Source organism: Platalea leucorodia, assembly GCF_965183815.1.
Source record: "Platalea leucorodia genome assembly, chromosome: Z".
NCBI lineage: Eukaryota > Metazoa > Chordata > Aves > Pelecaniformes > Threskiornithidae > Platalea > Platalea leucorodia.
The window spans coordinates 79,960,102-79,985,950 of record NC_138858.1 but is presented as its reverse complement, the minus strand read 5'-3'; the positions used below and the strand labels follow the sequence as shown (position 1 = coordinate 79,985,950).

The window sequence follows — 25,849 nt, the reverse complement described above, 5'->3', positions numbered from 1 at the left end:
AGGCAGGCGCGCCGCGGACAGCTAAGTGCCGGCGGAGGAGAAGGACCCGGCGGGAGCTCGGCGGTCCGGCCCGGCTGACGGGGCCCCGCTGCAGCCGCGGCCGGCCCGCCCGCCTGCTGCCTCCCTCCCTCCCTCCCTCCCTCCCCAGCCGGGCTCTCCCCTTAGGCCCGGTTGTCGCAGTGGGGGCCGCACGGCGGATGGGCCCCGCGCCGGGCTGAGGATGTCTGGAAGCTCCTCGGGAAGGCAGGCGGCGCCGGCGGAGGTAGGCCGCGGAGGGGGAGATAGCGGCTGGGTGTGAGGGTTTCCCGGGGCCCACAGTTGCCCCGAGGAAGCTTTTTGCAGCTTCCGGGAAGAGGCCGGCGGCTCCGATTAGCAATATTTTTAGGCCCGGTAATTACTCCCTGGTCGCTGTGTTGGCAGTTCCTTTTCAGTTGTGGTTTTTTCTATGTGTAAGATGTTTATTTTCGTACTTGCTAGTGCAACGTGTAAAAAGGAAACTTCCTCATACGGTGCTATCCGGCGCGCTGGTAAATATGCAAATTCAACTAAAAATAGTTTTTGTGAGAGTAACGTTAAAAGTAAATCGTGCAGAGACAAATCTTCTTTCCCAGTTGCGAATGCCTCTGACTCTCAGATAACCTCCCGTCTGGTAATGGTCTGTTGCATTAATTTATAAGACATATAAACTGTGGAGTATTCACGGAGCATTTTGGAGATGAGGTATCTATTCTGTTACTCCCGTTTTCGTGGACCTGTGTTTTGGCATGTAGCCCGTTACGGTTCCTATGCTAAAAGGTTATTGTGCGGCTGTTAGCAGGTTCTGGGGTCCTGTCCTGCCCTCCCTGTCTGTCCACTGACGGCAGCTCCCGGGGAAAGAAGCTCTTTCCCTGATGCCCCTTGTGGGCTGGGTGCTGGCTAAGTCTAAGTTTGTACACCTGTCCTAGCAGGGTATTTCTCAAATCCAAAATTAAATATTGACACTATTACTAGTTTCATTCCGTGTCACTGTCAGACAGACTTCTGGTACATGTGACAGTCTGATTCTGCATCAGTCCAAGCTTCCTCATGCAGCAAACAAATAATACCTGTTTACTGTGCTGCCTAAATAGTTTTTCTCCGTTGCTTATTTCTAATTTTTAAACACAAAAGGCTGTATTGTAAATGTTAAGAAAAGGAAAAAAAAAAGCCACATGCTGAAAGCCATATAGAGACAATGTGAACGTGACCTTAATGCCAAAATGCTATAAATAAGCTTATGCTATTTTGTCATTCTTATCTCTCTTTTAATTTTACTTTTTTAGTTTGAATGTGTGTTTGTAGAATGTTTAACTTGTTCTGATTTGCCAATTTGCTGCACAATACTCAGTCACAACGTGTAAAGTGTAGCTTTATCTTAATAGTGAAGAAGAATGTAATTGATACATTCGAAAAGCATAAGTGCCTCTGTTTGTTGCTAACTGGTAGTATGCCTTTCAATGCTAATGAAGTTCTTTACATCTGTGAGATATTCTTATATACACTTGATAAAAATCTCCAATTTTCTAAAGATAACTGTACCCAATTAAGGGGAGGAGAGTGCTACACTAATAGCAAAACGTTTGTATTTTACCAGGCAACAGATTGGTTGGCACGTTCATTTGATGACTTCTTTGGAAACACAAATATTTCTTCTAGTGCAGTTCCTGTGAAGTCACTAGAAGGCAACTCTGGAAGAAACCGGAGCAAAAAGAAGAAAGACCTGTCTTCTGTGCCAGAAAGTAGCAAAACTAAAGTTCTGCCCAGAAAAAGAGCAAAGTTGTCTTCAGTAGATCTGCCTTGTAACAAGCCCAGACAAAACTGGAGCCAATCTCAAGATGAGCCGTGGGTAGATAGACACAAACCTGAGACTCAGGTGTGAGAGTTATTCTAAGTGCTAATGTAGTAGTAACATTATAGCGTAGCATGTTGTGCTTCTGTTCGTGATCTGTATTGGTCGGGTTCTAAGTATATCCTATTTTATAAGGGCAGTGAAGTGCTAGTTCAATTTATTTATGGTCTGTAGTTAAGATTTTAAGAGCTATTTTTTGCGTAGGAGATGCATTTTTTCCCCAGGCTTCCTGAGGAGAAAAAGCTACCGATGAGCTGTTGTTTCCTGTCCATCCACTCCTGAACTTTTGAACCTGTTACTGAGTTTCAGCCAGATCTGACAGCTCCAAGTACTAAAGAAAGGAGAGAGAACTGAGTTAGTGCACTCATTATGGGAAACAACAGGAATTACCTTGCATGTTTCTGGACAGCAGTTAGCTGGTCTGTTAGTATGTTCAGAGTACTTGACTAACTGCAGTTTGCCCTATCTCTTGCTCGCTTGATGCATCTTAAGCATGACTTTGCAGGTGGGGGATACTGTGGTACGTTAGGGCTTTGAGGGGAAAGGACTCAGATCTGTAGTAAACCTGTCTTCGCTGGTTCTGCTCGTGGAACAGCTTTTTCACAGTGTGCTTCAAAAGTGTCAGCATGTGTGTTAGCTGTCTCCTAGCTTGTCGATGTAAGTGAGTGAGTGTACTAGCTGTATTTTATATTTAAATATTTGATAGCTCATCCATGGAGAGGAGTTGAGTTACAAGGCTAGAAGGTGAGTAAGCTGCATGAGATCTGTGGAAGTTCCACAAATCTATGTAGTATTAGATTCAGTAGAGCTTAAAAAGTGCCAGCAATAGCTATAAAGCATACTGACACAAACGGGCAAGATTGTAATGTTGTTACTTTAGGGATAATAAATAATTCATTATTTTCCAACTGCAAGCAATGGAAAATTGGCTGTTTGAGGAAACAGGCTGAAATGATTATCCTTGACTGTTGTGCTTACTTCTACATAGCATAAACATATGTAACCGGAATATACATGTACATGTCTGTTAAAGTTATAGTCAGCATGTATTCTGTTCTTGAATCTCGTCATCACAGTCTTAGATACCAAGAGGTGCATATATGCATTTCACGTATTTTAACTTTGTTTTAGAATGACCTTGCTGTGCAAAAGAAGAAAATTGAAGAAGTTGAAACCTGGTTAAAAATGCACATATTTCAGAGGCAGCCAAAGCAGGTAATCTTGCTAAAATTAGCAGCTAGAGATACAGAACCATACAAATGAGCTGGATTCAATTTTATTTTAACTTCAGGGAAAAACCTGAACTTACAAGTAACGATTATATATCTATTGCATTATAAGAAACCTGATAAGAACATGGATTAGAACTTGTACATTTGTTTAGGGCTTATGCTGCTAAGAGGTGGATTCTGGTTTTGCTCAGAAATACCATTTTCTAGCATCCAGTCAGTTCATACCTCTTCAGTGTTTGCTTGTAACTGCATTTTATCTCCCACAGATTAAGTATCTTGGCAAATTTCCAGTTGCACTGACTTGATGTAATAGGATGGTTTTAACCTCTTGATTACTAAGAGGCATTCTTATGCATCATTTACCAGTCTTGGCTAGTGTTTTTTAGAGCCAGTTCTCCAGTTCTGTCTGTATTATGTTGTTAGTATACACGGTGTGCAGTTAACTGAACAGATACCTTAAAAACTGAGAGCAAGGCTTTCAGAGTTCTGGTCTAGCTCTTTTTATTTGAATACTCAACAGGTAAATTAATAACACAAAATATTTAAGTCAGTTTTTATTGGGAAAAGAGAATCATTACCAGAGAAACTGTAGGACTTCAACCAATATTCATCTTCAGCCAACTCTCAGTCTTTATTTATCATGTTTGGGATTTTTCTTGTTTGTGTTTGGTGTTTTTTTTTTTTTTTTTTTTTTTTTTTTTTTTTTCCCTTGTGACAGGGTGGCTCTGTTTTACTGCTGACTGGTCCTCCTGGTTGTGGAAAGACTGCAACTATACAAGTATTAGCAAAAGATCTTGGTGTTCAAGTGCAAGAATGGACCAATCCAATACCTTTAGACTTTACGAAAGAAGACTTAAGAAATATGTTTGGCCATGGTAAGTATTTTGATTTTTTCTTTTCTTTTTTTTTCTTCCATTTACTTTTGTGATTTTTGTATTCTGTAATTTTTTTTATTCTATTTATTTGTTTTATTTTATTCTCTGTCACATATGAAGTCAGATCCACATCCATGTAAGTCAGATCCTTAGTGTTTAATAAGAATCTTTTGCTTTTATCTGAAAAGGGATTTAGTTTTTTTACAGTGTTTAGTCCAAAATAATTTGCAATTGAAATCAGTATAGAGAGCTATGCAATAGCCTGGATGTCATTTGAGCCAATTCAATAAAAACAGGTGAGCCTGTCTTCGTCTGGGTCCTCAATTGAATTCTACCTTTTAAAAATTCCCTTGTATTTGCAATGTGTTTGCCAAAGGGCTTGACTGCTGGTGTTGAATGGCTACTGTTAGAAAATAGCATGGGTGGGTATCAGTTCTTCTGGGTATTTATATTCTATGTGGTATAATATAGACTACGTATTTTTAATTAGTTTTCTTTTTCAGACTCAAATTTTCATACGTTTCCGAGTCAGGCCCAAGCAGCTCTCTTTCAAGATTTTCTATTAAGAGCAAATAAGTATAACAAACTTCAGATGCTTGGGGAGTCCTCAGAAAATGATAAAAAGCTTATTCTTATTGAAGTAAGTGAAAACTTGTGAAATCTTGTTGTGAAAGCAATGCCTTTTATTGTAATATTGACATGCTAACTAGCTTCAGCTGTTGGACTGGTGTTGCCAAAAGTTAGTCTGCTTTACTGCAGATGAGTTCTTTATTGCTTTTTTAGTCTCTACAGCAGGCTAGAACCAAGTGATAGTCAGGCAGAAATTGGAGACTAGTTTATGTACAGAAATAAGTAATAGAGTATCAAAAAGTAGATCAAAACAATATTGAAAAGTCACACCCATGTTTCTGTATGATTAGCTTTTTAGAAATATATATGTGTATAAACAGGAAGAGGGGAAAAAAACCCCACTCTTCTTGTTACTTAAGGATGCATGAGAGTGTAGGAGATAAATTAATACAATCAGAAAGCATTTGAAATTTAGCATTCCCTGGTCTTATGCGGGGGGAGGGGAGTGTGTGGTATTTAGAGCAGAGATGTGAACTCTGAGGGTTTGTGAGCTGTAACGGGAGGTAGAGGAGAAGACTTTATTTTTACTTATTCAGGGGTGTGTTTCAATACCATTTTCTGAGTTTTCCATTTTTTCTGACAGAGGAATTTTGTAAGTTATGATAGTCAAGTTGTCTGTAAACTTTCAAGAAAAAGAATAAATGAGATAAAAATTCTAGCTGAGTAATGTGATGAACTGTAGAATTTATGAAGCATATTTTTCTGTGACTTCTCTTCATGAAGTCACTTTCTTGTGTAGGTCCTCTCATATCTCAAATAGTATATCCTGCCCTCTTCCTCAGTGGAGCTGCTACCTTGAGTGTTTATCCTCTGAGTAAAACCCTGTCTAGTAGGCAATGTAATCACCCAAGGCTGTTTCTTGGGAAACAAGGACAGAAGGAAAATGTTTCTTTTTAGATAATTTTTTTCCATAATAAAAGAAAAAAATACTGTGCTTTGGGGTTTTTTCTTTGTTTGTTTTCCCCTGGTTATCTTCACTATTAGCTGCATTCAAATTTAGTTGAAAGCACGCTAACTAGGAAGAAGAAATGTGTAGCAACGTAGTGTGCCATAACAGTCAGTCTGTGGGAGAGAGTGTATACATCTGAATGCAATGACAGCATTTCATTTGTTTTGAACAGGACATACCTAACCAATTCTATCGAGACCCTAGCAGTCTACATGAAATTCTCAGGTCAGTTGCAAATAAGTTTTTAATGATTAGCTTTAGCCATTTGCAGTAAACTGGAGTTTGATTCTCGTTATACTTGCTTATTTTTCAATTTAGGAGATTTGTTTGTACAAGTAGATGTCCCCTTATATTTATAATCTCAGATAACTTTAGTGGAGACAGCACCCAGAGGTTACTATTCCCAAGGGAAATTCTAGAGGAGTTGTGTATATCCAATATTAGGTAAGATCTTTTATCTCAGTAAAACTTGATTGAAATAAATGAGAAGTCAGAAACTAATTAATTTTTTTTTAAATGAAATTCAACAGTTTCAAGCCTGTTGCACCAACAAATATGATGAAAGTTCTTAATCGAATAGCTGCAACGGAAGCTAGTATGGTAAGTTGTCAAAGCTGATAACTTCTGTGCAGTGCCAAGATGAAAAGATTTCAGACTTTTACATCTGAAATATGTTATTTATATTTGTTACTGTATTTGTTTGATCTTTGATAGCAGACCCCCACACTGCTCAAAAAAACCCAGCACCCCCAGCCCCCCCCCGCACAAAAAAAGGAACAAACTGGAAAGATGTCTTGTTTTTAAGATTAGTTCCATGTGATCCTTGTTGTAAATCTTCAAAGTTACTTCTGAAAATTCTTCTGCCTATTACAGAAACTGTATATATGAAACAAATAATAAGAAGAGACGTAATTTTCATTGTATCCAGCAAGGCCAGAAGAGCGCACAAACCTAAATCCTGTGCTATTCCTGAACTGCTTTGCTTACAACCAAGTCTAATATTGAGTGACACCTTGCAAAGTATTATGTGCATTATTCTCTTTAATATTGCTATATAAAACATGGCAATGTGCTGAAATGGATTAAATGTTTTAAAGTTAGCAGTATTACATGGTTTGAGCACATGGTGGGTGCTCATGAGGTCTGTTTATGGTGTGTATCAGAGGTGGGTCCTCACAGCCAGAATAATGTTCAAGTACTCCTTTTCCTACTTTTTCTTATTACTTTGAATGTTGCTTTTCCTTGTAGAACAGAGAAAAGAATTATGCTCTTGATAGAACTTCTTTGGAGTTGCTTTGCAGAGGTTGTTCAGGTGATATAAGAAGTGCAATAAACAGTCTTCAGTTTTATTCCATGAAAGGTAAATACCTATGATTTTGTTAAGTGAATGATATTTTGACCATTTCTGCTGTAAAGGTATTCTGTTCACTGTTGCAGCACAGCTAGGTGAGCTGTGTAAAACATCTTTGACATGCTGCTCTGGAGCAGGAATAAAAGACACAAAGTTTGGTCTTTGTTTTTTTTGTTTGTTTGTTTGTTGTTGTCGTGTTTTTTCTAAGCAGAAAATGTTCCATCTCATGACTGTTACCTGTAGTCTTAAAACTGAGTAATATCTGCTATGTATGTGTTGATGTAATTTAATGAAATGTACTCTTTTCTTCTTGATGTCTTTGCTATTGGTATGTGTTTACTGATCAAAGCTTTTATGATGCAACCTTAATTTGAAAGGGATATTTTCATTGCTTCGTTCTTCTCCATGTCCTTATCTCCGCCCTTAAAGCATTTCTGAAATAGCCCATTGACTTTGTATACAGCATTTCTGTAATGATTGATTTTGTTTTGGAGTTCCTACAGCTGTTGGTAAATTGAAAAGCTGTGAGGTGGCATGACCTACTGTGAAGCTGTTGAGTGTATTATAGAATAACTTTAAAGTTAAGTGAAGTTCAGTTCAGTAGTCTTCAAAGTACTTGGTTGGATAATGCTCAAGTCAGACTTAGTTTGGATTATTTTAAATGTTCCAACAACAAAAGAAAACAGGAGGCTTACTGTCATGTCTCCTATAAGCATTGGAAGTCAATAACTGTTAAGAAACCAACGTATGCAAGTTACATAATCTATGATTTCTAAAAGCAGTACTCTGGCATGTGTAGTTCATCCTAAGAACTGTTAGATGGTGCCAGCATTTATATTTAACCTAGAAATAAAGAAGTGAATTCAACAGCTGTCTTCTGTGGTATGTTGTAAAGCTAGCAATGATCTTGTTGCTTTTACTCATTTTCTGTCCCATCCACCTTGCAAATAGAAAATGTGCTCATGGAATACAGGATTAAATGTAGTTTCAAGTCCTTGTTGTAAGAGGGAGTGTTCTAGTTTGAGTTTTAAAGTGTATTGAAATTAGCTTAGCTGTGTTGGTTAAATTACATTAGGGAGAGAGTCAAGTTTCTAGGTTTAATTTGCAAATGTGGAAACTAAATTCTTCTGATGTTGTCTTCTAGTATACTAAGTTTGTATTGTTCTGTGTTAATGACAAAAATATAAAATTCCTCTCAGTAAACCCATTTTGATGATAATGCCATTGAGTTAATAAATGGTAGGTTGGTGATAGCTGAGAGTAGTTTGCAATAGCTCACTGCTGGATGCTAAGTAGCTTCTACATACTGTAGAAAATCTAAATGCTCTTAAAATTACCAGTTTGTGTAATTTTTAATAAATTACGTTGGAAATGTAAAAACATGAGAGTTATAAAGGGAACTTGGGAGAAAACAAAGGCATATGGCTTGACAGCTTCTGTACGTGACATCTCAGAATCGTGTACTCAAGTCATAACACACTGAACATTCTCCTCTCGCATTTTGTGTAACAGATTGAGAAGAGCTGCCTTCATGTGCGATAGAGATTTTTTAGTTGTTCAGGTATTTCAGTTAGATAAATGATTGGCAGCCAGTGATATTTTGTAAATTTTGGAGACCCCTCACCTCCTTGTTGATCTTCTGAGAACGCAGTATTAGTTTTTACATGTATATAATTTATTTCTTCACTCGTGTATACGTGTAAACACAAGGGATACATTCATTTTGTAGTAGTATTAATGGGTAAAATGGATCCATGGTAATCGTGGGAGAAAAGAAAGATAAATACTTAAAGGATAAATTCTCTTAGCTTGATAAGGAACATTCACCTGCCACTAAATCATATTGTGAACATTTTTGAATTTTAAATTAGAATAGAAGAAGGGTTTTATTCCTTGGAGCTCAAAACATTGTGGAAATTGGCTGTTGGAAGAATCACCTAAATGAAAGGTTTTCTTTGCCACCTTATATTTCAGTGAGTGTATTATACAGATAATGCAAATAGAAGAGAAATTGGTAAGTGAACAGAATGTAACAAATATAATTTACATATATTTGCACTTGTACTTTATAAAGAATAAATTTTTAAGAAAGGCAAGTTGGGGATGCATCAGAACTAGAATGAATAAACAAGAATGCTAGCTTTTTTTAAAGACACATTTATTATTCAAAAAAGTACTTGGCACCTTGGCTGTGGCTTAAGGGACAGAAGTGGAATGAAGCATGCTAGTTTAGCTGACTGGGTTGTCTTCCTAATAAATGAGTTTTCTCTTACTGCTCCTATTTATATAACCTTTTCTGTTTGGTTTTTTTTTTTTTTTTTTAATTTCTTTTTTTAGAATATTAGCAGTAGCAATATAATAGAAAACTTTTTTGGATTCATGTACTTTATCCTGATCCTATTTTTGCTTTTATTGATAGACTGCTCATTGGAGAAAGAGTTTTGGTCAAGGAAGAAAAGGAGCTCTGCACCAAAATGTGAAGCAGCAGCCGCAGCAGTATCTAAAGTAAGAAAGAAAAGTAAATCTGATACTTCAGAAGACCAGGAGATACAAGCTATTGGTGGCAAAGATGCTTCCATCTTTCTTTTCCATGCTCTCGGGAAAATAATTTACTGCAAAAGTAAGAAAACTTTGACTCGTTCTTCCTTTTAATGGGCAAAGCATGTCAGCTGCCAATAGCTAGATTTACTAAAGTAAGGCTTAGGGTGAGCTCTAATTTCATAGAATCATAGAATTGTTAAGGTTGGAAAAGACCCTTAAGATCATCGAGTCCAGTGTTAACCTATCACTGCCAAGTCCATCCATACCATGTCCTCAAGCACCACATCTATCCGTTCTTTAAATACCTCTAGGGATGGAGACTCAACCGCTTCCCTGGGTAGCCTGATCCAATGCTTGACCACCCTTTCGGTGAAGAAGTTTTTCCTAATATCTAACCTAAACCTCCCCTGGCGCAGCTTGAAGCCCTTTCCTCTCATCCTATCTCATCCTAATTTGCATGTTTGGTCATTAATGACAGTATAAAAACAGTAATAAAAGTTTGTGGTAACTGAGATTGCAGCTGTCTGTATCTATTGGTAAATAAATGTTTCATTAAGATTTACTACATGTATGTAATAAAATTATATAACTCTAGTTGCATTTGGTCCACGTGCTTCACGCACACAAAGCTAGATAGATAGTCACCACATTTGCCGCTTTTTACAAAAGCAAATTTTGCTTTTGTGCGGAATTATACATTGTTCTGTTGTTATGTTCTATACCCGTCTGTATTCGTAAAGGTTACAGAACAGCCTCATCGCTTCTGTCTCCCTTATTTGTGTATATGGGTTTGACTCCTGGTGTCTTTTCCTCCCTGCTGTTTATCTCAACTCTTTGTTTCCCTTTAACAGACATATGTGCTCTCTCCTTTCTGACCTGAAAACCTCGTCCACTTCTCTGTCATACCCTGTCTCCCTTTCCACCTTACTGCTACCAAAAGTTCTACTTTTTATATGCTCAGGTTCTGTAAATTTACAGAACCTATCTCCTCCCTCTGTGTGGTTACAGTACTGTTTTTTTAACATTTAAGAACTATAATTCATAAGCATTTTATACTTACTAAACTAGTACTATCTGCACTCAGCTAAATCAGCATCCATAATGCCATTGGCTGTCCACATTTCAGGAATAAATTCACAATATCAGTTCCAAAATCAACTGAGAAATAGTGAGATGAGGGAATATGAAAGTAACTAGATGAAATTTGTTATATGAAGTGTCATGTAACTAATTACGTGTTGTTGACTATGTAATATTGACTATATTATTAAGCACTTATGCCTGCATCAAGAGCTTTCTGGGAACTGAAAATGGTGTAATCTAGTTGCTGGTAGAGATGACAGTTGCTAAAAATTATGCTCAATATATGTGAAAACTACTATTCATGCAGTTCCACATCTCTGTTCTTTCTCCTATCTAATTTTTATTCTAATTTTGAATATATAATCTGAAATGTGTGTCGTCTTCTGGCTTTTTTGATTATGTGCAGAAATGTAATAACATTTCTGATACTAAAACTAAAGATTGCAAAATCCTTTGTAGGAGAACCAGTGTCAGAATCAGAATTTCCTCAGCTGCCTGCGCACTTATCAGAATACCATCGAGACACCTTGCTTATTCAGCCTGAGGTACATCTGCAATAACTACTTGATTCCAGTTTGGTTTGGAAAAAAACGAAAACAAACTCTAAGGGATTGATGCAAATTCTCAAGCACAGTGGTTTTGTCACCGATCTTAATATATGTGTACTCAATCTGTCTAAGTTACAGAATAATTAATCTGGAAGGGACCTCTGGAGGCTAACTTTGAAGGTACAGTAGGTTCCCAGGGTCTTGATCTGTGGAGTTTTGAGTATCTCCAGGAACAGAGATTCTCTCACCTCACTGACGGACTTGTAGTGGAAGGTGGACTTTCCCTTGCTGCAGCCTGTGATTGTTACTTCTCATCCTTTCATTGTGCATTGCCAAGAGGAGTCTGAATTCACCCTGCTGTGACCACCCATTAAGAGAGTTCAAGACAGCAATGGCTTCTGCCCCTCCATCCCCTCCATTAGCCTTCTCAGGGAGCAAACCAACCTCCCTTCTGTACATAAGCATCACTTCGTAGATCATGTGTGCCAGCTCCCTAGCCATCTAAATGTATCATAACTTTTATAGGATGCTTTTCCTTATACACTGTGTAAAACTTGAACTTTTTTTTTTTTTTCCCCCTAATAGGATATTGTGGAAAAATCACACATGTCTGGAAGCATGTTTAATTTATACCTTCACCAGAACTATGTAGACTTTTTTTCTGATATAGATGATGTAGTGAGAGCCAGTGAATATTTGAGCACTGCTGATGTCCTTTGTAGTGCTTGGAGTGTAAGTGTCATCTTTTTATACACACATACTTTTTTTTTTTTTTTTTAATACTCTGACATTGAGCTTCTAAATTTTTCTCTAAGTGTTTATGAATGGTAGAAAGCAATTTTCCTACAATTCAATAAGAATTAAGCTATATCACTTCAAACGTACAGTGTAGGTGACTGAATTGTTAATGAGTGCTACAGTACACCAACTACAGAAGAGATGCAGGTCCAACTTTTTGTCCAGCTTCTGTCAGTATTTTATTATAGTGCATTATAGTGTTTGTAAAATACTCTACAAAATATTTTTAAGTGGAACATATTAATGCTAAAAATGTGTTGGAGTCTATGCCTTTTCCCTTAAGTAATAGACCTAGCTTTTTCATTCAGTTGCTTTGAGTAAAAGTTTCACAGTAATCTAACTGCATTCTGGGCATGTCATGTCACTGCAATTACAGAGTGTGTTTTAGTTCAAATGAAATGCACTGTACAGAGACCTTGGGCTCACATAATGCCTGATTTCTCTCTTAGACACGGCTTGTGATGGAAGAATACAGTGCATCTGTGGCTACTCGAGGGGTGATACATTCAAATACGTCCAGAGCCTTTGCTCACCACCAAGGAGGGATGGGGTTCCGGCCTTTACATAAACCCCAGTGGTTCTTTATCAATAAAAAGGTAAATGCTTGGGGTTTTTTTTGTAATTATTCTTTTTTTTGCTAAGATATGACAGTTGAGTAGTATAGATGAGATTTGCTCACAGTGCTAAACTTGTCAAATATCCTATTTTGATATAACCTACTTCTAAAAAGCACTTGCTTGAAGAGTTACATTTGTTTTATTCCTTTAATGGAAAAATAAATTGGAGACCTCTGACAAAGTCTGATTCCTGTATCTAAGTTGGTATACTGCTGGGAGTCTTAATCGTAAGTCAATAGAGACACAATTAGTGTTGAAATACTATAAAGTATTCCTAAAAGTAAGTTTTAAGTTTTTGTGCAGTTCAAATCACATTAAACTGTTGTGTAAGTTTAACAAATTACTGCTGTTAAATTTTATGTATATCCGAAATAGCTTGCTCATGAGATACCAAAGATACCAATTTTTTACATTTGAACTAATACTTATCTTGCTGTATCTGGCAAAAAATATTGGCCTGGATGGGTGGGGAATTCTGTAATCAAGGGATAAATATTTTCTGGAAATTTTAATGCTCAGCAAAAGGCAAAAATGAAGGAATTCACCATTTTTATGATCTGTATATGTTAACTCTAACCGCTTATCTTTTTTTCTGGTCTCATTTTTCAGTAGCTTGTGTGTAGTCATCCAGCAGGCAAGAATAAAGTGTCTTTTACGGTACAGAACATCTACATTAATAATAATTTACCACTTTTTTTTACTTGTTTTTCTTTTTCCCCCAACTCTTACAGTATCAAGAAAACTGCCTTGCTGCAAAATCTCTCTTTTCAAGTTTCTGTTTACCACCCGAGTGTCTTCAGACAGAGCTATTGCCTTATCTTGCTATGTTAGCAAATCCAATGAGAAACCAAGGTAAGAAGGGTGTAACTCTTGAACTTGGACTCTTTTTTTGTAATTAAAGCATACTGAAAAATTCTGTAACCCAAAATGTCGATACTATCTGTGCTTTTGCCTCAGGAAAAAAAAAAATACTTATGGTAAATGCATATAGCCGATGTCCAAAAATGTTTGTAGTAACATAGGCAAAATTAAAGGTGTCCTGTTAGGTTTGAAACAACATCAAGAACTTTTTTAAAACTTTTGTAACTGAAAGAATTAAAATAAGTATCTCTCCTGACAGAAGTGAGGCTTATATGATGCTTTATAAGTGTGTAAGATGGGGTCCTCATGTTGGAGTATTTGAAATCATTTTCCCCTTTTTTTACTGAATGGATTTCTGTACTTTTGAATTTCATCATGTTGCCCTCTCACTCAGTCTCTTAAGGTCCTTGCACAGTTTCTGTCTGCCCGCATCCTTACTAGCTTGTCTAACTGGGTCGCACCAGCAAACTTGCTCATCTTGCCCTTCAGCCCATTTTTTCACAGGGTTATGTTTAAGAATGTACTGGATAGCCCAGGTCCTAGCACAGATCTTTGCAGAACTGTATTGGCAACTTTATTGCATTGCAAGAGTTAACTATTACCTCATACCCCTCTTCCCATTTCCTATTCATTAATTATTTATCAAACTTTAGTAATTAAGTTGTTCTCTTAGACTTAGGGCTTCTTTTAACTCTACTAGAGGATTTGGTGAGAAGACATTTGGAAACCTAGTAGGCAATATTAACTAGATCTTCATTGCCTAGTCATCCCTTTCCAGTACCATCAACAGACTTAAAAGGCTTTAAAAAGCCTGTCCCAGATAAAGTAAACAAAATCCAAGTTTGCAGTGCCTTAAAAAAATGTGTAACCTGAGGTAATCCAATAGCAGACAGTTCATGTGGAAAAATTTACTTTGTATGGTATATAATCCAAAAATTATTGTTTAGACAGCTGGGTTGCTTATGCTATGTTAATTACTTCTAATAAAAGGCTTAATGTCTTAACTAAGGCATTGACATCAGGGCGAATTAATTTTGCAGGCTATGGAATAATAACTCTACATCATAAATACACAATTGATGAATGTCAGGAATTTTTTTTTTTTATGTGTAGGCAATCCTGTAAATATGTTATGGTAATGTGGTAAACAGTTTGGGGGGAAAAAAACTCATGCACATGTGTGCAGTGTTTTGGTATCTAAAATGTTGCAAATATATACAGGAATACTTGACTAAACATACTAATTATTTATTTTCCAGTATGTTTAATTATATGTGTGTTATGATCTACTCAGTATGATACTGGTGATTCTTTGTTCTCAGCTCAGATTGCTTTTATCCAAGACGTTGGGAGGCTACCACTGAAAAGACATTTTGGGAGGTAATCTTGACTTCTGTCTTTTCTTAAAGAAATTAAGACTTTCTTTCTTTCTTAATATATTGAGGAAAAGAACCCTTTCATAGAGAAACATCTTCAGTGCACATCTGCGATGTGACATTTTCCCTCACTTGCAGCATGATAATTTTATATTTTGCCTGTTAAACTTTTTCTAGTTCTAATCTATTTATCATTACAATGTTAGTAGCAACATTTTAACTGTAATTTTGCTTTTTAGCCTTGTTTAGCTTTCTTTTCCATTATATCAAATATTAGCTCTATCCTAGACGTATCTATGTTTCTCCAGTGCATGATCTGAATAAATTTTTTTTTTTTTTACAATCAAAAACATTTATGTGAGAATAAAACTGAATTGATGCAGAGTATAGCGTGCTTTGCCTATTGTTTATCATGACATAAAACATTAATCTGGAAGTTTGATAGAACATTCTGTGTTCACATGCATGTTAAAGGTGTAAGAAAGAAAGTATAATGGGGAATTATTCTTATTTCCTTTGAAGCAGTTGTATATCTATGGAACTATAAAATATTTTAATGAGTGCTTCCCCTGAAATTGAATAGCAGCACTAATTTTTATTTTGTGGACTTTTTGCCTATCAGACTACTCAGAGTAAACCTTTGTTTAGAATGCATTTTTTTAATAAAACTATAACTACTGAAGTTCCTCTGTCTTAGATGTTAAATACTGAAAAAATACTGTTTATTTCAACTGTGAGACTGTAGTGCTCTACCTACAGATTGTGTAGCAGTCATGGGGTAACATGGCATGACATGGCATATTGTGACTCCAGTGAGCCTTCTGCATCATAGGCATCATTTATGCTAGTAGAGCCTCAGTTACATTTCTATAACTTTGATATCTCTGAAATAAAAAAAAAAAGAGTTTTAATTGTGATGGTCTTTTTCTAATAAAGGATCATGATCACAGTTAGCTGGAACGAGACCAACTCTTTCATCTCTTAACCGAGACACAGTTTGTTAGGGCGTCTGACAAAGCATCTCATGTTTATCACTGTGGTATTGCTGTCTGAGTTTAACTATGAAATACTGGCCTATAAGGTAAAGGCTGTATTACCCAAGAACCACCCTGTTCCCCAACAGTTGTATTAAAACCCGTTCTGGTTGCTAGTCAGGAAGAAGGGAAAGTGTCCCTAACGGGTGTTTATTTGCAATCTCCCTGTTCTAAGCCAAAATGTTTGTAACTTTATGAATTAATTGTAGACTTCCTTATGCCATTAATTTTGCCTGCAGCATACCTTTAAATATTGATAAATGTTTTGTATCTGCATTAATAAGTTGGGTGTGTGTCATTTAGAGTTTTATCTGAGGAGTAACTTTCTCCTGAAAGCATGGTAATCCTTTTTCATTTGTTCACTATTTTGGAAAGGAAATATAGAGAAATGCAGGTATTTCAGTAAGCATTTGCTTCCTTCAGCATTTTATTTATTCAGCAATTTATTTATTTTGTGTTATTAAGCAGTCCTTAAAATAACTTATGTGCAGCTGTTTCAGTGGAAATAAGAATATTTTATTTATTTTCCATTATATTTATTAATGGAATGGGAATGGTACTGTAGTAAGAAAATGGGCATTGAGGAGAGTACATGGTATTTGATCAGCTGGAGTTGGTGTCAGGATGAGTTTTTTTCAGTAACTGTGTAAGTTTTTATTATTCCCATGTAAAATGGGAAAAATAATGAAGGAACATTGGTAACATACTGATACAGAGATGCTAGAAAGATTGAGACGTCCAAATAGTAAAAGAAATTATAAAATACAAAAAGATTTCCTTTACACTCCTTTTTTTTATTTATTTTTTTTTAATTCGCCTGTTTCAAGTTAAATTGCTTCCTGTCCCAAAGGATTTTGGTTTTGCTTGGAAAGGGTCTAATGTACCTTGGGCTGTTGTCAGTAGCTTAACTGTTAGCAGTTCATGTGCATGAGGAAAGCTAAGCAAAACCACTGTCACTGTAAGGAGGAAACTTCAAGCAACAACGGGTACTGGGAAAGTGACAGAGCACAAACAGGACTGGGTGTTTTGCTGTTGCTGTGGTTTGAGGCTATGTAGGGCAGTCCTTTCCCCGAGAGGAACTCCTGTGTCTTCTGTAGGCTGTCGCGTAAGCTGTATGGTGTTGAGTTCTGGGCACAAGTATCTATACCTGGAAGATGCGCGCAGAGTGTAAAAACGTAATACTGAATGTAGTGATTTAAGCACAGAATGTGTATAGCTTGAATTAACTGTGATCGATGGAGGGTATTACTGCCAGAAAATGTGAAAGCTGTTGAGCATCGGTGAAGGGGGGATGACTTGTGTGGTACACGGGCAGTCTTTTCTATCGCAGCTTCTGTGTGAGAGAGCAGGAGGTGTGGATTTTTTTGTGGTGACTTACTGTTGCAATGATAATTTTACAGGTTAAAGCTTGAAACACTTACTGACAAAGATCCTGGGATACCAGACTTATTTGTTAGCTCTGAGGGGGACTGTGCCGATGTGGTTGCTATGGAGACGGCTGTACAGATGGAGAAAAACAGAACAAATGAGAATGAATCGGATGGATTCCCTCTCTCTTCTAGCCAGTGCAGCGGAAGTGAACTCCCTTCCAGTCAGCCTCAGCCTGTTGCAGCTCAAGCAATCATGGAGGAAGATGAATTAAAAATAGAGGAATTTGATAGCGACTGAGTACAGCAATATATCAACCACCGACTTGCCTGAATAGATTAATACGCTACAAAGGCCTTTGCTAAAGGGAGTATGGTCTGCACAAAAGTACTGCTTTAGCCACTTAGGTGGGCCGGGAGGCCAAGTCTAAACATGCTGTGTCAGCATCGAGACACCTCTCCTCAGCTTTCTCTTAACTTTGCAGGATCAGACCTGAGCTGAATACCGAATTACAAACTATTCCCTGCCTCTCCTGAGCCATAAAGTAATCTATATTGATAAAAAAGAGAATAAGAAATTATGACAGAAATTAGTTTGAAAGAGACTGTAGATAAGCAGTGTTACTCTTTAAGTTATTTTTATTTTTTACTCATTTTAATTTACTTTGCAATTGTACAGTGTGTTTCCTGAGTACATATTTGATAAGTTGTCGGCATTTGAAGGTTTTATTAAAATTCATACCTTCAAAAAAATTGCTGTTTAGAAGCTTGGACCTCCTGAAAGAAGAGACTGAAGTGTACATGTAAAAAATTTGATATCCTGTACTGATGATGTAAATAAAACTCCTACTGTGTTAATACTGTTTTGTACTCTGACACAGATTTTTATGTGTTTGTAAGTTAAAGAGATGTTGTACAACGGATTATTTTGCATTCTTTTTTGAAAGACATATTCGTAACTTACAGAGGGGAAAATATAACAATCGAGCATAAGTCCTCATCCTTTGTATTCTGTAGGAAGTTAATGGTGTAGTGTGCAGTTTTTCTCCTTAAATTGCAGTTGTGCTGGGGGAAAGAATAATCCTGGGTTTGGTAACTCACACGTGAGAAGTGTGTTGTGGCTGTCTGAACAGACTGTTTAATACTTCAGTGTTTCTCTTTAACTGGGATTGGTCCATGCAAATCAATCTAACACGTTGCTGTGGTTAGTGGTACCACAGGAATAAGAAAAAAACCCTAAACACGCGACTTCAAATGTGTAATGTATGTTTGCATTTCTGTATTGCTTACATCCAAAGTTGAGCAGAAGAAAATACGTGCTTATACACCATAACCTCGGAATCAATGCTGCTATTAAAAAGTCCAGATGTGTCCTCTCTCAAGGGACAGGTGTAGTTTTTACATCTATAAATATTGTTTGATTTTGAAGAGGGAAATTTCTTCATTAATTCTTAAATTCTGTTACAGCTGTACTCAGTAGAGCAAAGTCAAAATGGTTTTGTCTGTTGATGCCCCTTAACACCTTTCCCCCTTTCCAGGGTGCTTTGGATGGGGTGACCCCTGCCCAGCTTAGGTGGTTGCTCACTTCCCTCGGGCCTCCACTGAAATGGCGCCTGACCCCTCCTGTGCTCCCTGTGCTGGGGGACCTCTACTGCAAATGACAGCAAGGCATGAAATACTGATTTTTACTTTGCAAGCAAAACTCCAAGCTGCTGCTTCATATCTTTTCAGCTTTTCTTACAATAGTATCACATAATAATAGTAGTAACAGAATTACTTTCACATCACCTACTTTGCGTTACTGTTGGCCTTGCCCTTACTAGGGCAGTATTCAATATTCACCTGGTTAATTATAAATTGTAATAGTAGAGACTTATCAGTATGAACTACTGTGTTCATAGTAATTCGTGTAAAACCTCTTTCACATGAAAACACCACCCAAAAAAATGCATTATTCTCTTTAATAATCTCTTGTGCTCTAATGTGTGTGCTCTTGCCTCTGAATTTCAGTGGCGTGCAAAATGTGTGATGAGGATGGAAGCCCCAAAGTATTGAAGGGCTAGTGAGTGCCCGATTAAATCCCATGCCAAATTAGCATTAAGTCAATCCCCAGGTAAGCCAAAGGGAAGTGCTGACAGCTGTTAAGCTTGTGTAGCCGCAAGCAGGCACAAGAATGGGTGGCAGTGCTACAGCCCACCCTCCTACCCATGCCTAGGGCGTGGAAGAGCCCACTTCAGCTCCCTCAGCAACGTTATCCCAATTACAAGGCCGGGGAAAGGAGAGAACTGCCCTTCAAACAGGAGTGATAGGAGTCGTTTAGGAGCATTCCAAGAAGGAAAGATGTGTGTATTTTTTTGTTGCGGTCAAAGAATTTCAATAGGTATGACAGCCTTTGGGAAACCCCCGTGGCTCATGCTTGAACCCATCCAACACACCCTCTCTAAGTGTAGTTGTAATTCAAGGTGTGTTCCGCGCAGACAATACAATGGTAACGTGTGAGGCAGACAGAGTAAGCACAGCGCTGGATGCACCTGCCTACTGCCTATGCCAAAATCAGCCCTTGCCCAGCTGAGAAGACATATCTTTGGTTGTCATGGCCTACTCAAGCTTCCCCTCCTCTGAGGAACAGTTATTCAGAAGAACATTTTCCACCTTATCTAACAGCAAAGTGCTCCAGAGATGAACTGAAAAATTCTGCAAAGTGTGGGCCTGAACAGGAAAACTCGCTGTTGGCAGCAAATGCCACTGTTTCACGTCATGGGGGCTTCAAAAGGAATCACCTCTTGGTCTTGATCCAGTTTACCATGAGCAGCTCTCTTCTCCCCCCACCGCCACCTGCCAACAAAACCAGTTACTAACACCAATTGCCCGACATCCTCACCTTTGTGCAGTCCCCATTTCAAATGGATGCCAGAGGGGAGCCAGCCTGGTGAGACGCGCTCCTCCAGCTGCAGAAGTACGTGTTTTGTATGTTTTTTGTTAGCGCATCCGCGTTCAGGTTGCACGATCACATATCACAGGGCAGTAGTTCCCTCACTAGAATGCAGTGAATTGGAGTTGGATCCAATGTGCATTTACACAGAAGAGGCCTTAGACATAAACATGCACAAACATTGTCTCCCTTCCTAGGCAAATATACAGGGAACTTCCTGCCCGTGTATTAGAAAAAGAGCTCGTGGAACCACTGGTACTGTCAGATACTAGAAAAATGGCTACAAACTACAACAACAAAAAAATAATCTTAGTACTTGGGCAAAGTTTTCAAGAGTTGTTGTCAGAAGTTACCAGATAGGAAGAATTGATACTGTTCTGTCTTCTAGTACCTCCTTTGGGGATATTGCAATTAAAATCATGCCAATTAGGCAAATCACTCCACTTGGGTTTTTTGTTGACATTTTAGCCCCTTCTCCTTTTTTGCGTCTGGAGCGAGGACCTACTGTGAATATGGGTGTGCAGAGCATCTGACATGACGAGATCTAGGACGCAGCTCTGACCTCTGTGTCCTGGCAGCACCTACCGCAGCACCCACGAGGAGCACGCACCCAACTTGGCAGCCTTGGCGCAGAGTTACAGGCCATCGGCCCTCACCCTTCTGCTACGGACTTTTTGTTACTGTCTGTACGTTGGCTGCATCCAGGTGCTGTTGGGAAGATCAGGTACTTTCTGTCCCCTTTTACAATGAACAAGAGACAGTCACTGAGCTTAAAGACGCAATTAGATACAGTCCACTGCTATAATCAGAGCAACTGTGACAAACACATGTACAACTCAGGAAAAAATCCTCATCCACTAATAGAGAACAATTTCCATGCCAGCCAGAGGCGGTGGATAATACTGTGTACAGTGGTTGTTGTGGGGAACTTAGGTAAGCAAATATACCCGAGGCAATGAACTGGCACTTTATGTGCTTATATATGTTTATTTCTTTATGTATACTTTTATGTATGCTTATTTATTTATCTGTATTCTATCTATCTATTTATTTATCTATCTATTTGTCTGTCTATCTATCTATTTATTTATCTACATTCACATCAGCTTTTCTCTGCCTATCAGTGCAATGCCTGTCAAAGCATTTTGGAATCAAGGCAAGCTCTCAGCGCAGCTCCATATTGCTTTTATTCATCCCCTGGACATAGCTTTCTTTAGACATTCCCATTGTCCCTGAAATGAACAACTCTTCCACTACAGCAAATGTCAGCAGAACTGGGCTTGTTATAAATGGCTGAGGTTTCTTTGGAGTCAGAGTTGATAAACACGACAGCACTATGTTAAGATTGAAGAGTGCCAGATTGATTAAAAAGCTGCTTCAACAGTTTTGCGTATTTTACACAGCAAGATGAGGCATAACTTTGTTCTCATCTTCCCGACTCATTAATCTTTGTTCACAAAGCATAAGTAGTTTTCATATACGCACTCCTAAGGAGGTGCAGCTCCAGGTGCATTTGAACTTACAGGAAGGATCAGGTATTTCTCCTGCTCCTGACATGGCTTTCTTTTCTGAAGGAAAGTAACAACAAAACAGTGGTAAATGCGCATGAACTAATGATGAGCATAAACATTGGCTGCTAAATGCTGAGCTGTGATGGTTTAGGGGGAAAGTTCCAGCTTTCACTGTGAGTCTAATTCTACTCACTCTGACATTGATAGCAAAGCAACAAAAATTGGCCTGATGATGAGTGCTTCTGAAAAAAAATATTCAAGAGATCACTTTAATGTTATTTGACCCTCTCATTGATATGGATCCTGTGCCGGAAGGATCAAGTAATCCTGAACACAAAAATCACATAGCCTTATGGCTTGCCCCCTATTTAAGGGCAGCAGAAGACCACTGTCCCCTATTCACCAACGATAAAAGGGAAAGCAGCAAAGTATATGCGATATCTTTCCCATTTCCAGGTAAAAATCTTGTTTCTTCCCAAAACTATGTATTTGTTAATGTGTTAGAAAGGCCAAAAAAGTAAAATAGTGTTCTTTTCTTTTTATGGAGTATAAATGTGTGTGTACATTTGTATTCCAGCAGAGAAGTCTAAACTGTGATTAATTCAACAAGGTATACTAAACAAATCACTGTCTGTGTAAAAAGAAAGTAAACAAAACTAGTAGTGGTTTCTAAATAAATGCACAGGTAAAAGGCCATGGACACCAGACAGAGACGTGGTACTTTACACACCAGCATGACAACAAATTCAATATACGTACATTGCTACCGCTTGCCCCACAGCTGCCAATGTCCTGGATGTGATGGGGAGTCCAGCGTTCCTGCGTGCCTGTCTCCATCCCCTGAGGTCTCCCCCAGCACCCGGGAGCTGTGGAGCACGCAGCTGCGCCGGGGAGCTGGGGACACGGCTGCGTCACAGGAGCACAGCCTGTGCTTGTCCTGCACTTGGCTGGGGGCACAGTGCTCATGCTGGTTTGGGGAACTTTTAAACTGCCAGTGTTTTTGAGACAGCTATTCGACTACATTTCAGCTTAATCTTCAGAGAGTGGCCTTTGCCAGCGCTGGCGCTGAGTTGGGAGTCAGGCTCCCAGCAGTGTAACCCAGCTCCGGTTCAGACAGCTGGCTCCTCCTGGGGTGGGGAAGGGTTAGTTTTGTTCACAAAGTTACAGACCCGTGGAAAGTGAGAGCTAAAACAGAAACAGTAGTCAAAGGCAATTATATCATCTTCTAAAACAGATTAGGACTTGTGGAAGGACAAAACTCCTGGGGTTCTCTAATGTATCCTATCTTTTTCTTATTCAACAAAGGAAAAAATCTGCCACAGCAGGATGGCATTGTGCATAAGAGGTGACATTTCACACCCCTATAATTCTGAAATTAAAACTTGTCTCACAGGTCAATAAGTGCAGTTATCTCTGGCAGATTCATTTCTCCTGCCTTTTCCTTTCCTCTCTGCTACCGTGACACTTTTCTATCCAGTTGTATTTGCTATTACAATCAGCTTTACACTGACGAAGGGATAACTGGCTGCAGTGGTATTATGGCCAAAGCTGGAGTTTGCCTTTAAACTGAGAGAAAAATCTCAGCTAGGTCTAGGATACAATCACTTATTTTTGATAACTAACTGTTTACTAATACTGCTTATAATGCGATGCAGACCTTAGTTCAGATGCCAGCGTGGAATTCTACAAGAAACCATACTGACCAGAGAAAGAGAAAATCCTGCAGTCATCTTGCAGAATCTGGAGGAACTCACTTTTGCTCAAACATCCCACTTCTGCACTCTGCTTTCTCTAAAACAGCAGCCTGGGGTTTGGGCAGCCTCAGTGTCAAGGAGAACAGGGTTCTTCCTTGCCGTGCTAAACGTGTTGCCGAGTGTTGCTCACACATCTTGAAGTGCGGTGTCCGACCTCCTCCGCACATCCTAGTGTGGTGTGCTGGAGGACTTTTGCAGGGGTCTCCCCCATCTTCATGTAAAGTGCTCTGCTGACACCTCGGACACCCGTTTGAAGGGGAACGAGAAAACACTGGTTTCTTTCCCCCGTGTCCTCTGCTTAAGTAGTTCTTGCCCTTCTGTCAGCTCTAGCCTCTTTTTAGTGCTTCCACATCTGGGTTGAGAGTAGCACGTGTGTTTTTTCCTGAGCCAGCCCTTTTTAAAAATGTTACTCGACACAACTCCCTGTGCAGTGACCTGAGCAGCTGAGGTTCTATCTGTTATCTACTGAATGGCGAACATACTGCAGAGATCGTTACAGCTGACGAGGAGCAGCCGCACTGTGGGACTGTCTCCTTCAAATTCATGGTAGGAGCTGGATACGAACTGGCACTGTTCCAGCACTTAATAGTTATTTGTAGATTTTTGGGGCAGAAGGAGCCATGCTTGCGATCAGCACGCCTGGCTTCCCGTGTGAAACAAAGCTCAGGACTTCACCATGTGGCTCCTGTGTCAAGTCCAATGACGTTTACTGGAACTGGAGCCTATGTTACAGAAAAATACCTGCTCTTGGTTGTTAAAAGGTCAGGCAATGGGATATTCTCCCCGTTCGTTGCACCTACCTGGTTGTTCTAGTGGTTAATAGGCTTCTCTGTTACAAGCTGTCTGTGAGAGGCAATTTCAATTTTCCTCACTTGCAGGGATTGTTTCCCGTGTGCTTTTGTCAGCCGCGTAGGCGTCCCAAGGTTTCTTACGGTGAAGAACTTGGATTCAGGACTGGAGCCTGGGGCACGCAGTCAGGAGAGAGGCAGTGCTGAAGGGCACAAGGCTTGTGGCAGAGGGGAGGCTTCTTTCCCGGTGTGGCTTGGGAAGGGGCAGGTTTACTTGCTGCAGGGAAAGGGAGCCTTGGGGCCTGGGTGGCTTGATGAAAACTAGAGGGCAGTGAATTCAGCAAGAAACTTGGGGGTTTCCTCAGGCAGCTGCCTGGTGGCTCCCGAGGGCTCCCGAGGCAGAAGTAGCTCTTTGTGTATGCAGCTAGAGGGCGTTATCTCATCTTTATTCTCAACTTAGACCTGTATGCCTTGTTTCCAACTATTTTTCTTTTCTCTTTCCAGAAGTTGGTTAGAAATGCATGTTTCTCTCTCTCCTCCCACTTTTTTTCTAAATCCATTGCAGTAATTTGACCCGTCGATCTAATCTAAAGCCTGCTGGAGTTAATAGGAAAGATTTTTGTGGTTTTCTCTATTTCTTCTGTAAACATCAGCAGTTTTTCTCTTTTCCACAGTATTATTTAATTCCCTTATTCCTCAATGTGATGCTCTCATCCTTAGTTTGCAAAAACAAACAAACAAAGGAGAGAGGTTATTTCTAAATAAAGGCAAGGTTTTAAAGTTAGTTTACAAGCTATCTCTGGATGTATTTTCAGTTAAAGTTCAACAGCTTCAACTTTATGGAACTCCTGTGTTGAATAATAGCTCTTTGTATTTTGCAATATCCAACATTTTTATCTAGATATACTTCCTTGCATTTTTCCCTGAATGTGAGCTTTCCCTTTTAAAAATTAGCATCTTTCTAAAGTGTATCTCAAAGCTGCCTTTTCTCCGTTTTCTTCTTCTCTGTGTGTCCCGGTTTCAGCTGGGATAGAGCTAATTTTCTTCCCAGTAGCTGGTATAAGGCTGTGTTTTGGATTTAGGATGAGAATAATGTTGAGAACACACTGATGTTTTAGTTGTTGCTAAGTAGTGCTTAAACTGGTCAAGGACTTCTCAGCTTCCCAAGCTCTGCCAAGTGCACAAGAAGCTGGGAGGGGGCCCAGCCAGGACAGCTGACCCAGACTGGCCAAAGGGCTATTCCATACCATATGATGTCATGCTCAGTACATAAACTGGGGGGGAGTTGGCCAGGGGGAAGCAGTCACAGCTCAGGGACGGGCTCGGCATCAGTCAGCAAGTGGTGAGCAATTGCCTTGTGCATCACTCGTTTTGTATATTATCATCTTCTCTTCCTCTGCTGTTCTTTAAACTGTCTTTACCTCAACCCATGGGTTTTACTTATCCCCCACATGATTCTCTCCCCCATCCCACTGCGGGCAGAGGGAGGAAGGTGAGCGAGCTGCTCTGTGGTGCTTAGTTGCTGACTGGGGTTAAACCGCAACACTTACATTACATGGAGCGTCACACAGCTCAATAGATATAACTAGCTGGAACAAAAGCAATATTTTCTTTAGAAAATGTTTTCTTTCTCTTCTTCCCCTCGCACTCCCATCTAGAGACACTTGCAATACAAAATCCCTCCTACATCAAAGACTTCCAATCTGTGAAGCAAGAAAGCAAACAGGGATGCAAA

At 39.1% G+C, this 25,849-nt stretch overlaps 1 protein-coding gene across 5 annotated transcripts; it reads left to right on the top strand.

Moving 5' to 3' along the window:
- Positions 1-37: 37 nt before the first annotated feature.
- RAD17 (RAD17 checkpoint clamp loader component) lies at positions 38-18,241 on the top strand. Of its 5 annotated transcripts, XM_082336017.1 has the most exons (16): positions 38-262; positions 1,613-1,891; positions 2,999-3,082; positions 3,818-3,974; positions 4,478-4,614; positions 5,726-5,778; positions 5,872-5,997; positions 6,084-6,153; positions 6,802-6,913; positions 9,324-9,524; positions 10,988-11,073; positions 11,662-11,808; positions 12,324-12,470; positions 13,223-13,343; positions 14,675-14,732; positions 17,163-18,237. In XM_082336017.1, the coding sequence occupies exons 1-16, from the start codon at positions 221-223 to the stop codon at positions 17,428-17,430; spliced, it is 2,088 nt and encodes a 695-aa protein (XP_082192143.1). In that variant the 5' UTR covers positions 38-220; the 3' UTR covers positions 17,431-18,237. The 5 variants fall into 5 exon arrangements, with proteins under 5 accessions (XP_082192143.1, XP_082192145.1, XP_082192144.1 ...); XM_082336019.1 differs by lacking the exon at positions 11,662-11,808 and having other exon boundaries at positions 17,163-18,239; XM_082336018.1 differs by lacking the exon at positions 5,872-5,997 and having other exon boundaries at positions 17,163-18,238.
- The last annotated feature ends 7,608 nt before the right edge of the window (positions 18,242-25,849 follow it).